Below are 16,327 nucleotides of genomic sequence, written 5' to 3' on the forward strand. Positions count from 1 at the left end.
GAAGAACTGCCACTTGGTTGAGTTATCAGAGGGAAGCCAAGCCTGTGCACCATACACCAGCAAAATCCAGCACATTCAGGAGAGAGGGGAGAAAAAAAATAATGAAAAGAAAATAAGGAACGGGAGAGAAATTACTTCAAAAGACGAAACCTCACTTGGGGGAGGGATTCAATTTTTAATATACCCTAATTCAATGACATTAGAAGTAAAACATAGACTCATTCACATCACATTTGCTTAAAAAAGGAAAAAGGCTTTAATAAGAGGGGAGAGGACAGAAGGTTACAAAAAAAAGTATTTTTAATGTTAAGCAAAACGATATAATTTTCAACAGCCAACTGTGTTTCGACATTTATAAAACTACGTAACATTTAAGTGAAAGACAGCAATATAGTGAGTGGGAAAATACATTATGCACAAGGCTGCAAAGAGTCAAGAGTGGTGCAGCTGGACAGCAGAATAACAAATAGGTTCTATATTGTGACATTTGTAATTATCAAAACACAATTTTTTTCCATATACTGTATTGTGCACAAATCTCGTTTCTTTGAAGTATTGATTTAATACGTAAATAGCTTAAAAAGTTGAAATGTTCTTTTTTGTACTTTAAACAAAATGATTCAACTTCAGAAGATTCAGAGTATAACACCGAGCGAGTCACCTGTCGAACGCACAACTCTGGTTCCACATTGGCGCAAGGGCAGCGTTGTAGGTTTATTTCTGCCTGGCAACAGCGCCTCAGCTTGTGGGTGTTCATGCTCCATGGTGAATGTCTTTGTTTTTCAATTAATACTTAGCAATCGGTTAAAAAAAAATCCTCAGTAGAAGGCCGCTCTTGAGGAATGATCCTCCAGACATCTCCTTCATTAAAAGGCTCCCTATGCACAGAGCAGGCATTTAAAACTGTGATCTCCTCAAAAAAGGAAAAAACATGGCTCATGACTATACAAGCAGTATCAATGTAAAAAAAATTACACTGCATTTTTATACAAAAATATAAAAGTTAATATTTTGTACAGGGCAATACAAAATTGATCGCAAAAGACGTATAGGCGATGTGACGGTGCTTGAGGCATGAAAGCATCCCGTTAATGATGGACTTGCGACTTCAGTCGCTCCCTTGTCTGTTGGAATCTTCAGCACTTTACACAAAACACTGTCGAGAGTTTGTGCACCGTTGGGTTCAGCCTTCCCCGATCCGAATAAATCACAAGAGTTGGCCAGCCCAGTGCTCCTAGGAAACAAAGTGGAAGAGTAGGGATGCCCAGCGTTCCTTTTTCTTAATTCAGAGCTTCTCCCTGCAGGAAGAATAGCAAATGCAGTTATGAGGATTGGAGGAGTCGAAGGAATTAAAAGTTTTAAATGAGAAAGACTTGCACTTTGCAATTCACATAAAAAGAAGGCAAAGCTGATAAAAGGACTTCAATTTATATGAGGCCTTATTGTGTGTCTCAGTAACATCTCAAAGTGCTTCACATTCAATGTTATTGTCGGCAAATGAAGCAGCCATTTTGCACACAAAAAAATCTCAAACAGTAACGAGATAGAATGACCAGTTAATCTATTGGGTGATAATGTTGAAAGAATGTGGGAGGAATGTTGGCCAAGACACCGAGCTCCCTGCTCTTTAAATAATGCCACTGGATCTTTAATGTCCACCTTTATAAGTGGATGGGATCTCAGTTTAGTTTCTCATCTGAAAAATGGCACTCCCAACAGTGTAGAACTCCCTTAGTACTGCACTGGAGTGTCAGCCTAGATTATGAACTTAAACTCTTCATGTGAGGCTTGAAAACACAGTCTTCCGATTCAAAGGTCTGAGTGCCATCAACTGAGCCTAGACCACACTTGATGCCCATAAAAAGAGGATATGTTTGTTACCTTACGTACAATTTCGGGAGATGAATCATCGTTGAAGGGAGGTCTATTTTACTGAATGAGATTGTCACTTTTAACATAGTCCAAAACTGGACTTAGTTATTTCCGTATACCCCAGTCAAAAAAGTTCTGTCTAAACCAAAACCAGATAGAAACCTGGTCCCAAAGCCTTGCCATTCACTGTCCCATACCCTATGACTGACCATCCTATAATCCTCACTGTTATTAAGTATATACAAGATTTTTAATGGGACAGAGAAAGTGAACTTAAAAAAATACTTTCAGATATGAGAGGACAGCAGGACGAGAGGACACAGGTTCAGGGTTATTAAGGGCAAGTCAGGTAATGGTGCTGTTTGAAGCCAGGAGGATAGACTCATTTAAAAAAACATCCAGCTGCTGTAATAGGGTTGATGTTCTTGAAGGATGAGATTAAATGAGCTACATGGACGCCTATGTCCAAACCAATGTTGTGAAGATGCTATACACTCATTGTCTGACTCACCTCTCATTATCATTCTCCAAATAGCTTTCAAGTTGTTGGCTAGAGGCAGCAGACATTTTATGTCTCTTTCCTCATAATTAAATTCCACTCGAGTAACGTCATGCATGAAGAATGCTCCCATAATCCAACATCCCCATTCATGATGACACAGGAGAAAGAGTTTTACACCAAACATCTGGTGCCACACTGGCGCTAACCATGGTAACCAGGGGTACGCAAAAGTGTGCAGGCGGGTCTCCCTTTCTAAAGTAGAATTATGGGACCATTTAATAAAGCAGGCTTTCCCTTTAAAGCTCTCCAATTTCACATTTCACTATTTTTTACTGCAGTTTTAACGTATTGTAGCAAAAATCCATGTTGACAGAAAGGAGCCAAAATTGTTATCAAAATTACGTTGCCAACAAAATTGTCTCCTTGCTCACCCAATGCCTCGGTTGATTATTGCAGCATGTAACTGAGCCATTGAGACAAGAAGGCCCCAGCTTCAATCATCGGGCATGAGAGTCGGTAGGGACTGCGACAAATAGGCTCAGGTGCCTAGACCGAGGAGAGAGGGGGGAGGAAAAAAAACAACAATCAGCCAGGGTTCCCGTCCCCGGTTTCTGCAGAGTGCATGTACGAGTGGACATTAGGGTGAGGATGGTCCAGCTCAGCTGCAGTGCTGCTACTAGTCTACTGACACTATGGGGGTCATTATAAACCCCCAGAACCGGCTGGGGGTCGGGGGGGGGGAGGGGGTTAAAATGTCAAAAATGGGAAACCCAACCTCAACCCGCCCACTTCTGGTTTTAACGGAGATGGGTCAGGGGGCAGGTGACGAAACTGCTCTCCAGAGGCGGGTCCCTAATTTAAATATTTTAATCAGGCTGTTTGCTGCAAATTTTAGCCGTGTTTCAGATTTAATGGCTGCGGGCCTGGTTTCCCAGGCCTCGGAAAACCAGCAGCTGAAGGAAGGCAAGAACAGCTGGATCCAACAGGTTAAAGTGCTTCCCCCGGCCCACCAAGCAAACTTGTTATGCTTCCTGTGATCGCAGCCCTGCGATAGCATCCCCTCCCCCTCCCCGTGCAATCTCTCCGGCGCCCCTGAATAGACTCTCCGGGCCCCACTCGCAATTTCAACGACCCCCGACCGATGTCTCCGCCCCTCCCCCTCACACGATGGATCCCTCCGGGCCCAAACTCCCCGCGTCTTCGCCCCCTCCCCGCCCCTCCTGCTCCCTCGACCCATGATCTCTCTCTCCCTCCCTCCTCACCGCTCCCCAGCTGCGGCCTGGTGCTGCAGGCCTTCCCGCCCGACAGCCAGCCAGGCTCCCAATCTGGCTGTGGCTGGGACACAGAGTCCAAAAATCTAAATCAGGTCCTGCCTTCAAATTCGGCAGGACCTCCGGGAAACCCACTACACCTTGCCCCCCAGCACCCTCCCCTATCTCCCCATAAACATCGGGGCTCACGTGTCCAGGCCCACACGAGAAGAACGGCTCCAAGGACAAGGTACTGGGGGCTGCCAACAGGGGTGGGGTGGGGTGGGGGGGGGGGGGGGTCGGCAGGGGACTGGAATTGGGGGGAAAGAAAATCACCTCACAGCTACACACCAGTCACATGGTATCATGCTCACATTGCTGTTGCTGGCCCTGCCCGCTGCAGATGATGCGTTCCATGTGGAGACTTAAGACGGAGGAAGGGGTGAAATTATCAAGTACACCTACCCTTTTAGAAATACGTAGGGAACCTACGGAGGGTGGTCAGGTTTGATCCCTGGTGTGATCGGAATTAACTGATCTCAAGTGGGGTGGCAGAAAAAGTGGTACCAATGACCTCAGCATTCCCGGTCAAAGGTGAGTAGTGGGGTTATCAGTCATCAAAATGGTTCAGGGAAAGAAAAAATTGATCAGGACAAAAAATATGTTTTGCACATAAGCATTAGTGGATATGGTCACTATGTCATTGCAGCTCTGTGTTTCAGCTTGGTAACAGTCTTACCTCTGGTCAGATGATTGTGGCTTCCAACTCGAGACCAGAAGTTTGGGCATGTAATCCAAGGCCATGCTCCAGTGCAGTAGTGAAGGAGTGCTACATTGTGGGAAGTGCAGAACTGAGGGTGTGTTACATTGTGGGAAGTGCAGGACTGAGGGTGTTTTACATTGTGGGATGTGCAGGACTGAGGGAGTGTTACATTGTGGGAAGTGCAGGACTGAGGGAGTGTTACATTGTGGGAAGTGCAGGACTGAGGGTGTTTTACATTGTGGGATGTGCAGGACTGAGGGTGTTTTACATTGTGGGATGTGCAGGACTGAGGGTGTTTTACATTGTGGGAAGTGCAGGACTGAGGGTGTTTTACATTGTGGGATGTGCAGGACTGAGGGAGTGTTACATTGTGGGAAGTGCAGGACTGAGGGAGTGTTACATTGTGGGAAGTGCAGGACTGAGGGTGTTTTACATTGTGGGAAGTGCAGGACTGAGTGAGTGTTACATTGTGGGAAGTGCAGGACTGAGGGAGTGTTACATTGTGGGATGTGCAGGACTGAGGGTGTTTTACATTGTGGGAAGTGCAGGACTGAGGGTGTTTTACATTGTGGGAAGTGCAGGACTGAGGGTGTTTTACATTGTGGGAAGTGCAGGACTGAGGGTGTTTTACATTGTGGGAAGTGCAGGACTGAGTGAGTGTTACATTGTGGGAAGTGCAGGACTGAGGGAGTGTTACATTGTGGGAAGTGCAGGACTGAGGGAGTGTTACATTGTGGGATGTGCAGGACTGAGGGTGTTTTACATTGTGGGATGTGCAGGACTGAGGGTGTTTTACATTGTGGGAAGTGCAGGACTGAGGGTGTTTTACATTGTGGGATGTGCAGGACTGAGGGTGTTTTACATTGTGGGATGTGCAGGACTGAGGGAGTGTTACATTGTGGGAAGTGCAGGACTGAGGGTGTTTTACATTGTGGGATGTGCAGGACTGAGGGAGTGTTACATTGTGGGAAGTGCAGGACTGAGGGAGTGTTACATTGTGGGATGTGCAGGACTGAGGGAGTGTTACATTGTGGGAAGTGCAGGACTGAGGGAGTGTTACATTGTGGGATGTGCAGGACTGAGGGAGTGTTACATTGTGGGATGTGCAGGACTGAGGGTGTGTTACATTGTGGGAAATGCAGGACTGAGGGAGTGTTACATTGTGGGAAGTGCAGGACTGAGGGTGTTTTACATTGTGGGAAGTGCAGTACTACAGGTATTTAAAAAGGAAAAGAGGAAGTAAAGTGAGCGTTGGTCCTCTGGAGAGTAAGTCTGGGGAATTAATAATGGAGAATAAGGAAATGGCGGATGAATTGAACAGATATTTTGCGTCCGTCTTCACTGTAGAGGATATAAGTAACATGCCAGAAATAATTATGAATCTAGAGGTGAAAGGGAGGGAGGAACTTAAAACATTTAAAACTTAAAACATTGTGAAAGTGAAATCATGTTTGACTAATTTATTAGAGTTCTTTGAGGAAGTAACAAGTAACGTGGATAAAGGGGATCCTGTGGATGTGGTGTACTTGGATTTCCAGAAGGCATTTGACAAGGTGCCACATCAAAGGCTACTACACAAAATAAGAGCTCATGGTGTAGGGGGTAACATATTAGCATGGATAAAGGATTGGTTAACTAACAGGAAACAGAGAGTAGGCATAAATGGGTCATTTTCAGGTTGGCAAGATGTAACGAGTGGAGTGCCACAGGGATCAATGCTGGGGCTTCAACTATTTACAATCTATATCAATGATTTGGATGAAGGGGCCGAATGTATGGTAGCTAAATTTGCTGATGACACAAAGGTAGGTAGGAAAGTAAGTTGTGAAGAGGACATATGGAGTCTGCAAAGGGATATAGAGAGGTTAAGTGAGTGGACAAAAATTTGGCACGTGGTTTATAATGTGGGAAAATGTGAACTTGTCCACTTTGGCAGGAGGAATAGAAAAGCAGTATATTATTTAAATTGAGAGAGATTGCAGAACTCTGAGGTACAGAGGGATCTGGGTGTCCTAGTACATGAATCACAAAAAGTTAGTATGCAGGTACAGCAAGTGATTAGGAAGGCAAATGGAATGTTGTCATTTATTACAAGGGGAATGGAAAATAAAAGTAGAGGTGTTTTGCTGCAGTTGTACAGGGAATTGGTGAGACCACATCTAGAATACTGTGTGCAGTTTTGGTCTCCTTATTTAAGAAAGGACATAATTGCCTTGGAGGCGGTTCAGAGAAGGTTCACTCGACTGATTCCTGGGATGAGGGGGTTATCTTATGAGGAAAGGTTGGACAAGTTGGGCCTGTATACACTGGAGTTTAGAAGAATGAGAGGTAATCTTGCTGAAACATATAACATCCTGAGGGGACTTGAAGGGGTAGATGCTGAGAGGATATTTCCCCTTGTGGAAGACTAGAACTAGGGGACACGGTTTAAAAATAATGGGTCTCCAATTTAAGACAGAGATGAGAACTTTTTTCTCTGAGGGTCGTGAGTCTGTGGAACTCCTTTCCCCAGAGAGCGGTGGAGGCAGGGTCATTAAATATTTTTAAGGCTGAGTTAGATAGATGCCTGATTAACAAGGGAGTCAAAGGTTATAGTCAGTAGACGGGAAAGTAGGGTTGAGGTCACAATCAGATCAGCCATGATCTTATCAAAAGACAGAGCCGGCTTGAGGGGCCGAATGGCCCACTCCTGCTCTTAATTCGTATGTTCGTATGTACGTATTGAGGGAGTGTTACACTGTGGGAAGTGCAGTACTGAGGGAGTGTTACATTGTGGGAGGTGCAGGACTGAGGGAGTGTTACATTGTGGGAGGAGCAGGACTGAGGGAGTGTTACATTGTGGGAAGTGCAGTACTGAGGGAGTGTTACATTGTGGGAAGTGCAGGACTGAGGGTGTTTTACATTGTGGGAAGTGCAGGACTGAGGGTGTTTTACATTGTGGGATGTGCAGGACTGAGGGTGTTTTACATTGTGGGATGTGCAGGACTGAGGGAGTGTTACATTGTGGGAAGTGCAGGACTGAGGGTGTTTTACATTGTGGGATGTGCAGGACTGAGGGAGTGTTACATTGTGGGAAGTGCAGGACTGAGGGAGTGTTACATTGTGGGATGTGCAGGACTGAGGGAGTGTTACATTGTGGGAAGTGCAGGACTGAGGGAGTGTTACATTGTGGGATGTGCAGGACTGAGGGAGTGTTACATTGTGGGATGTGCAGGACTGAGGGTGTGTTACATTGTGGGAAATGCAGGACTGAGGGAGTGTTACATTGTGGGAAGTGCAGGACTGAGGGTGTTTTACATTGTGGGAAGTGCAGTACTACAGGTATTTAAAAAGGAAAAGAGGAAGTAAAGTGAGCGTTGGTCCTCTGGAGAGTAAGTCTGGGGAATTAATAATGGAGAATAAGGAAATGGCGGATGAATTGAACAGATATTTTGCGTCCGTCTTCACTGTAGAGGATATAAGTAACATGCCAGAAATAATTATGAATCTAGAGGTGAAAGGGAGGGAGGAACTTAAAACATTTAAAACTTAAAACATTGTGAAAGTGAAATCATGTTTGACTAATTTATTAGAGTTCTTTGAGGAAGTAACAAGTAACGTGGATAAAGGGGATCCTGTGGATGTGGTGTACTTGGATTTCCAGAAGGCATTTGACAAGGTGCCACATCAAAGGCTACTACACAAAATAAGAGCTCATGGTGTAGGGGGTAACATATTAGCATGGATAAAGGATTGGTTAACTAACAGGAAACAGAGAGTAGGCATAAATGGGTCATTTTCAGGTTGGCAAGATGTAACGAGTGGAGTGCCACAGGGATCAATGCTGGGGCTTCAACTATTTACAATCTATATCAATGATTTGGATGAAGGGGCCGAATGTATGGTAGCTAAATTTGCTGATGACACAAAGGTAGGTAGGAAAGTAAGTTGTGAAGAGGACATATGGAGTCTGCAAAGGGATATAGAGAGGTTAAGTGAGTGGACAAAAATTTGGCACGTGGTTTATAATGTGGGAAAATGTGAACTTGTCCACTTTGGCAGGAGGAATAGAAAAGCAGTATATTATTTAAATTGAGAGAGATTGCAGAACTCTGAGGTACAGAGGGATCTGGGTGTCCTAGTACATGAATCACAAAAAGTTAGTATGCAGGTACAGCAAGTGATTAGGAAGGCAAATGGAATGTTGTCATTTATTACAAGGGGAATGGAAAATAAAAGTAGAGGTGTTTTGCTGCAGTTGTACAGGGAATTGGTGAGACCACATCTAGAATACTGTGTGCAGTTTTGGTCTCCTTATTTAAGAAAGGACATAATTGCCTTGGAGGCGGTTCAGAGAAGGTTCACTCGACTGATTCCTAGGATGAGGGGGTTATCTTATGAGGAAAGGTTGGACAAGTTGGGCCTGTATACACTGGAGTTTAGAAGAATGAGAGGTAATCTTGCTGAAACATATAACATCCTGAGGGGACTTGAAGGGGTAGATGCTGAGAGGATATTTCCCCTTGTGGAAGACTAGAACTAGGGGACACGGTTTAAAAATAATGGGTCTCCAATTTAAGACAGAGATGAGAACTTTTTTCTCTGAGGGTCGTGAGTCTGTGGAACTCCTTTCCCCAGAGAGCGGTGGAGGCAGGGTCATTAAATATTTTTAAGGCTGAGTTAGATAGATGCCTGATTAACAAGGGAGTCAAAGGTTATAGTCAGTAGACGGGAAAGTAGGGTTGAGGTCACAATCAGATCAGCCATGATCTTATCAAAAGACAGAGCCGGCTTGAGGGGCCGAATGGCCCACTCCTGCTCTTAATTCGTATGTTCGTATGTACGTATTGAGGGAGTGTTACACTGTGGGAAGTGCAGTACTGAGGGAGTGTTACATTGTGGGAGGTGCAGTACTGAGGGAGTGTTACATTGTGGGAAGTGCAGTACTGAGGGAGTGTTACATTGTGGGAGGAGCAGGACTGAGGGAGTGTTACATTGTGGGAGGAGCAGGACTGAGGGAGTGTTACATTGTGGGATGTGCAGTACTGAGGGAGTGTTACATTGTGGGAAGTGCAGTACTGAGGGAGTGTTACATTGTGGGAGGAGCAGGACTGAGGGAGTGTTACAATGTGGGAAGTGCAGTACTGAGGGAGTGTTACATTGTGGGATGTGCAGTACTGAGGGAGTGTTACAATGTGGGAAGTGCAGTACTGAGGGAGTGTTACATTGTGGGATGTGCAGGACTGAGGGAGTGTTACAATGTGGGAAGTGCAGTACTGAGGGAGTGTTACAATGTGGGAAGTGCAGTACTGAGGGAGTGTTACATTGTGGGATGTGCAGTACTGAGGGAGTGTTACAATGTGGGAAGTGCAGTACTGAGGGAGTGTTACAATGTGGGAAGTGCAGTACTGAGGGAGTGTTACATTGTGGGAAGTGCAGTACTGAGGGAGTGTTACATTGTGGGAGGAGCAGGACTGAGGGAGTGTTACATTGTGGGAGGAGCAGGACTGAGGGAGTGTTACATTGTGGGAAGTGCAGTACTGAGGGAGTGTTACATTGTGGGAAGTGCAGTACTGAGGGAGTGTTACATTGTGGGAAGTGCAGTACTGAGGGAGTGTTACAATGTGGGAAGTGCAGTACTGAGGGAGTGTTACATTGTGGGATGTGCAGTACTGAGGGAGTGTTACAATGTGGGAAGTGCAGTACTGAGGGAGTGTTACATTGTGGGATGTGCAGTACTGAGGGAGTGTTACATTGTGGGATGTGCAGTACTGAGGGAGTGTTACATTGTGGGAAGTGCAGTACTGAGGGAGTGTTACATTGTGGAATGTGCAGTACTGAGGGAGTGTTACATTGTGGGATGTGCAGTCGTGAGGGAGTGTTACATTGTGGGATGTGCAGTACTGAGGGAGTGTTACATTGTGGGAAGTGCAGTACTGAGGGAGTGTTACATTGTGGAATGTGCAGTACTGAGGGAGTGTTACATTGTGGGAAGTGCAGTACTGAGGGAGTGTTACATTGTGGGAAGTGCAGTACTGAGGGAGTGTTACATTGTGGGAAGTGCAGTACTGAGGGAGTGTTACATTGTGGGAAGTGCAGTACTGAGGGAGTGTTACATTGTGGAATGTGCAGTACTGAGGGAGTGTTACATTGTGGGATGTGCAGTCGTGAGGGAGTGTTACATTGTGGGAGGTGCGGTACAGAGGGAGTGTTACATTGTGGGATGTGCAGTACTGAGGGAGTGTTACATTGTGGGAAGTGCAGTACTGAGGGAGTGTTACATTGTGGGAAGTGCAGTACTGAGGGAGTGTTACATTGTGGGAAGTGCAGTACTGAGGGAGTGTTACATTGTGGAATGTGCAGTACTGAGGGAGTGTTACATTGTGGGATGTGCAGTCGTGAGGGAGTGTTACATTGTGGGATGTGCAGTACTGAGGGAGTGTTACATTGTGGGATGTGCAGTCGTGAGGGAGTGTTACATTGTGGGATGTGCAGTACTGAGGGAGTGTTACATTGTGGGAAGTGCAGTACTGAGGGAGTGTTACATTGTGGGAAGTGCAGTACTGAGGGAGTGTTACATTGTGGGAAGTGCAGTACTGAGGGAGTGTTACATTGTGGAATGTGCAGTACTGAGGGAGTGTTACATTGTGGGATGTGCAGTCGTGAGGGAGTGTTACATTGTGGGATGTGCAGTACTGAGGGAGTGTTACATTGTGGGAAGTGCAGTACTGAGGGAGTGTTACATTGTGGGATGTGCAGTAGTGAGGGAGTGTTACATTGTGGGAGGTGCGGTACAGAGGGAGTGTTACATTGTGGGATGTGCAGTACTGAGGGAGTGTTACATTGTGGGAAGTGCAGTACTGAGGGAGTGTTACATTGTGGGATGTGCAGTACTGAGGGAGTGTTACATTGTGGGAAGTGCAGTACTGAGGGAGTGTTACATTGTGGGAAGTGAAGTACTGAGGGAGTGTTACATTGTGGGAAGTGCAGTACTGAGGGAGTGTTACATTGTGGGAAGTGCAGTACTGAGGGAGTGTTACATTGTGGGAAGTGCGGTACAGAGGGAGTGTTACATTGTGGGATGTGCTGTCCTTTGGATAAAATGTTCAGCAAAGCTCTTCTGCCTGATCTCTCAATCAATATCACCCAAAAAAGTTCAATTGGTGGTTCACCTCACAGCTGTTTGTGGGATCTTGCTGTGTGCCAACTGGCTGAGGAATTTGCCTATAGAACAACAGTGGCTACACTTCAAAGTTACAAATGAACAAGCTTGCAGTGATACTTCAAAGTAATTCAAGTTTCGAGGCATATGGTAAGGTACTATACAAATGCAAATCTTTCTTTATTAATGCCAGAATTATTCTTAGTAAGTACTCTGCATAAATATTTAAAAATGAATTTCAAGTGTTTTTCCCATTTTCTTTCTCTGGAGTTATTTTTTCCTCACCCAGTATGTGATTATTGTCTTTCTAGTTTTTCATTGATTGTCATTTGTCATCTCTTGCTTCACCTTTTTTTGATCATTTTTCTTTTTGACTTTTTTTTGTGTGCCAGAAATGTTCTTCTGCTCTCTTTTCTCTTCCCCCTCCCCCCACCCAAGAAGCTCGGCCTCGGTGGCAGAGTTGTTGTTGCTCCCTGGCTGAGCCAGCAGATGGCATCTTTGAACAATGTGGTGAAGCATTGCCAATCCCCGGCCTGGTTTTCTTCAACATCAGGCTGGGAAACTCACTCCCTTGAAGCTCAGAGTGAATAGTAGTTGAGACTATTGTTGGAGCCTTGATATTCCCGTAAGAAGTTCGACATTCTACCATTGCAACTACCAAGCTATCCCACTTCCTACTTTTAAAGTAATTTTCTGTCTCCAATTTTACTTATTCACCACACAGTGAATTTGGCTGCTGTGCCACTCTTAATTTTTTTCCTCAATAGTTGTTTACACATTTAGATTTTTTCCTCCCCCAAAACTCATTAAGAAGCTGTTGCTTTAATATTGGGACCGCCACCTTCACCATATGGCATGTCATTGCTTGGCCTTGAATCAGAGCCTGTGCGCTGCCGACTTGAAAGCTGGGTACTGTAAGACAGAAATAATGCAACGAAACAGGTATCCACACCTGAGGGTTGATTCGAACCAATCCTACCAGTGAGAACAGTGAGATGGGGGTTCACACCACGTTCCCTCCTGCCTGCCCCCCTTCACCATTTTAACATATCTGAAATCAGGCACGGGGAGGCCTCCCATCTCAGAGGAGTGGGGGCTTAATTTCAAAGGCAAAGCCGCATCCCGTTTTAACCGCAGGTCCGACTAAGGCCTGCAAAGTTTTGAACCCGCCAGCGTAACGAGGATCTTGGCCATAGGAGGGTCAGGGAAGTGAGTTTTTAAATTATCAAAATGTAATTTTTAATGGTTCCTTGTTAAACGAGGAGCGGGAGTGTCCTTCCCCGGTTGTGGACTTTCCGACCCCACCCATTCCCTTATTTATCTTGCTAGGGACCGTTATCGTGGACCCCCGGTGACTGCCCGAGCCCACACAAATTTTGATCCCCACCTGCCGGCGGTGACATCATTCCTGCCAGCTTCGGGCTGGAGTCAATGTCAGGGCAGGCGAATGAAGCCCAGGACTTAAAACCTCCTGGCCCCGTGCTCGGCCAGAGGGTTCCCGCGCGCCGCGCCATCCCCCCCCCCCCCCCACCCCTCCCCATCACCACCACCCCACCAGATGGTTCCTCACCCCTTTGGCCCCCGACTGTCGATTCCTGTACCAACTTAAAATTGGACTCTAGTCTCAGAACCACAGCAAAGATGGCCCCCAATCATGAGGTCACTAACATGAAATATCAGTGTCATGATCAGAGGATGTTCTACACAAAATGTCAGCTTCCAGGAAGCCTCTAACCAGCAATTTTACAGCATAAAATAGGAAGACAAGAGGCTACTAATTGGTGTACAGGTATCTCCTTTCACACCTAGCGGAAAAGTGTGACAAATCAGTAGAATACATTTCTCCTTTAAACCTACCAGTTTTAAAGTGATCCAACTTTGGATTTGAATGGGCTCATTATTAAATATATATGGTTTACTAGCCAGATAGAGATTCTGTCCTCACCTTATATTGGTCGTTGTAATTCCAAGGTGCCTGACCTGTCGGAATTCCACAGACAGAATTCTCTGCAACCGATAAGGGTGAGAAATTTGGCTCAAATTGACATGAAGAGTGATACATGCTCAGTTCCCCATCGGGGACAACTGAGGAGCCCACAATAGAATTAACAGGGTCATTCTCATAGTAACTAGTTGCCTGCAAGGGACTGTGATTCGGAGATACTTTAATTTTACTGTAGGGAGGCAGAGCAGTGATGGGGCTGCTGTCTGGGAACGACAGTCCATTTCTCAGAAGAGGTGCACGGCTTTCATATTCACAAGAGGCAAACATGCAGCTGCTGCTACTGCTAGGAGACGGCCCCATCTGAATTTGGTTTACTGTGGCCCTTTGCTGGACTGCTACATTGCTGCTGTATCGAAGCTGATCGCTGTTATTTTGGTCCAGGTAACAAGCTGTAGAAACCCTGTCTTGTGAGGCTTGTGTCGATCTGCAGGAAGACTGTGGCATTTGATGGTGCAAACAATCTTGCACTTGGTACGGCTGCGTGGAAGCCTGTTGTCCATGCTGCAGTAACTGCAGCTGCCACTGTGACACTTGTTGCTGTGGCGAATTTAAAGAGTGCTCTTTCATCTCTACATTTAGTCCCAAATGTTGAGGTTTCTGCAGCATTGACTGTTGCAGATCCCTTTGTAGCGACTGCAGTGGTGACAGTTTCCCCATGTACATTTGATGCATGTTGACTTGCTCTGTACAGCTCTTCTTCTGTGGAGCAGATCTGCATTGTTTTTGAGGGCTACATAACATAGGACTCTGTGGGGTAGGAGCCAAAGGATTACCTAAGCTCATTCCGAGAGGATTCTCTGAGAATGATCCCAGTGGATTCTGGATTCCAAGTTGCATTTTGTTCTGTGGTCTAGGCATACTTGTACTTTGGAGTAGTCCAGAGACTATTGGGGCATGGGGAGCAGGTGGATTCTGGGCTGCAGACACCATGGGGTTCTGGGGGCCAAACATCATTGAGGTTTGAAGGGCAGGCATCATTGGGTCCTGTGGGCCAGACATCGTTGAGGTTTGATGGGTAGGCATCATTGGGCCCTGTGGGCCAGACATCGTTGAGGTTTGATGGGTAGGCATCATTGGGTTCTGTGGGCCAGACATCGTTGAGGTTTGAAGGGCAGGCATCATTGGGTCCTGTGGGCCAGACATCGTTGAGGTTTGATGGGTAGGCATCATTGGGTTCCGGGGGCCAAACATCGTTGAGGTTTGATGGGTAGGCATCATTGGGTCCTGTGGGCCAGACATCGTTGAGGTTTGATGGGTAGGCATCATTGGGCCCTGTGGGCCAAACATCGTTGAGGTTTGATGGGTAGGCATCATTGGGTCCTGTGGGCCAGACATCGTTGAGGTTTGATGGGTAGGCATCATTGGGTTCCGGGGGCCAAACATCGTTGAGGTTTGATGGGTAGGCATCATTGGGTCCTGTGGGCCAGACATCGTTGAGGTTTGATGGGTAGGCATCATTGGGTTCTGGGGGCCAAACATCATTGAGGTTTGATGGATAGGCTCCACTGGGTTCTGGGGGCCAAACATCATTGGGTTTTGACAGGCAGGCACCATTGGGTTCTGGGGGCCAGGCACCACTGGGCTCTGGGGGCCAGGCACCACTGGGCTCTGGGGGCCATGCACCACTGGGATCTGGGGGCCAGGCACCACTGGGCTCTGGGGGCCAGGCACCACTGGGCTCTGGGGGCCAGGCACCACTGGGCTCTGGGGGCCAGGCGTTATTGAATTTTGATAGCCAGGCATTGCTAGGTTCTGGGTACTGAATCCAAATGGTTTTTGTTGTATGGATCCAAACGGGTTTTGCTGGCCCTTCCTCATTAAGTTTACTTCTGTAGAGTCTAAGCTCTCCTGTGGGAATTCATTAGCTTTTGGGCAGTCTTTTGTCAGCATGTCCTCAACACATGATAGTATAAAATCTTTGGTGAGAATATCATTCAGATCATCTGGTACAGAAGTGTTGTCCATTTTCAGTAAAGTCTCTTCCCATTGCTCCAACTCCATGTTCTCCACATCCACATCCAGGTTTTGGAGAGTGTCACAAAGATCATTTTCATCACCATTCCTTTGGGACAGGATATCCATTATGGCCGACAATGGATCATCCTGATCAAGGTTTATCTCCTCTTGTTTGGAAGAGTTCTTTCCATTATTGGCCAGCTGCCAGAAATCCCCTGGCACATTTACTACGGAGATGTCGTTTGCAAAAGCATCATCAAGGTTAAACTCCGAGACACAGCGCGAGACGTACAGAGATGGATTCTGAGTCATCAAGGCGCCAAGAAGTGAACCAGGATTAACTCCGTTTTTCTGGTCCATGGCATTTGTCCCAGCAGAAGCCTTCTTAATCTTGACACCTTTTCCTTGAACTTGGAATGGATCTGGATGCTCTGAAAGCAACAGATTGTTCTCGTACAGAACTGCTTCTCCTGTGGCAAAATTGAACGGCAACTGCATGGCTCTTTTATGGAAGTGCTCCTCACCTTCTTCGTTCCTGATGATAAATTAATGCAGACCGGGAAAAATTACTTGCTATTCATATAAACGTATATTATTAACTGTGCATTTGCAGCTAAACAGTACTGACAATGAGAGGCTTAGTCACCTTCTCGAGTCTGGATTCAGATCCAGCAGAGACCGATGGGATTAAGGCTACAGGAGAGATTTTTCCCCTTGTTGCACAGGGAGTGCTCAGTTTTTGAGCCTAGTGAAGGGAAAATGGCAGTGGAGACTCATTACATCAGGTATCCCCCCAACAGAACTACCCTGGAGTAGGCACAGCCCCAGGCACACTAAG

General features: G+C 46.2%; 1 protein-coding gene across 1 annotated transcript in view; it reads right to left on the minus strand.

Annotated features, from left to right (window-relative positions):
* Positions 1 to 232: 232 nt before the first annotated feature.
* Positions 233 to 16,327, minus strand: part of LOC137323891 (aryl hydrocarbon receptor-like) — a 157,473-nt gene continuing 141,378 nt past the window's right edge. The window contains exons 10-11 of the mRNA XM_067987937.1: positions 13,474 to 16,024; positions 233 to 1,298 (exon numbers count right to left, since the gene is read on the minus strand). Of these exons, the coding sequence (XP_067844038.1) occupies positions 1,281 to 1,298; positions 13,474 to 16,024 (2,569 nt within the window). The 3' untranslated portion in view covers positions 233 to 1,280. The remainder of the gene's footprint in view (positions 1,299 to 13,473; positions 16,025 to 16,327) is intronic.

This window comes from Heptranchias perlo, chromosome 7 (assembly GCF_035084215.1).
Source record: "Heptranchias perlo isolate sHepPer1 chromosome 7, sHepPer1.hap1, whole genome shotgun sequence".
Classification (NCBI taxonomy): Eukaryota; Metazoa; Chordata; class Chondrichthyes; order Hexanchiformes; family Hexanchidae; genus Heptranchias; species Heptranchias perlo.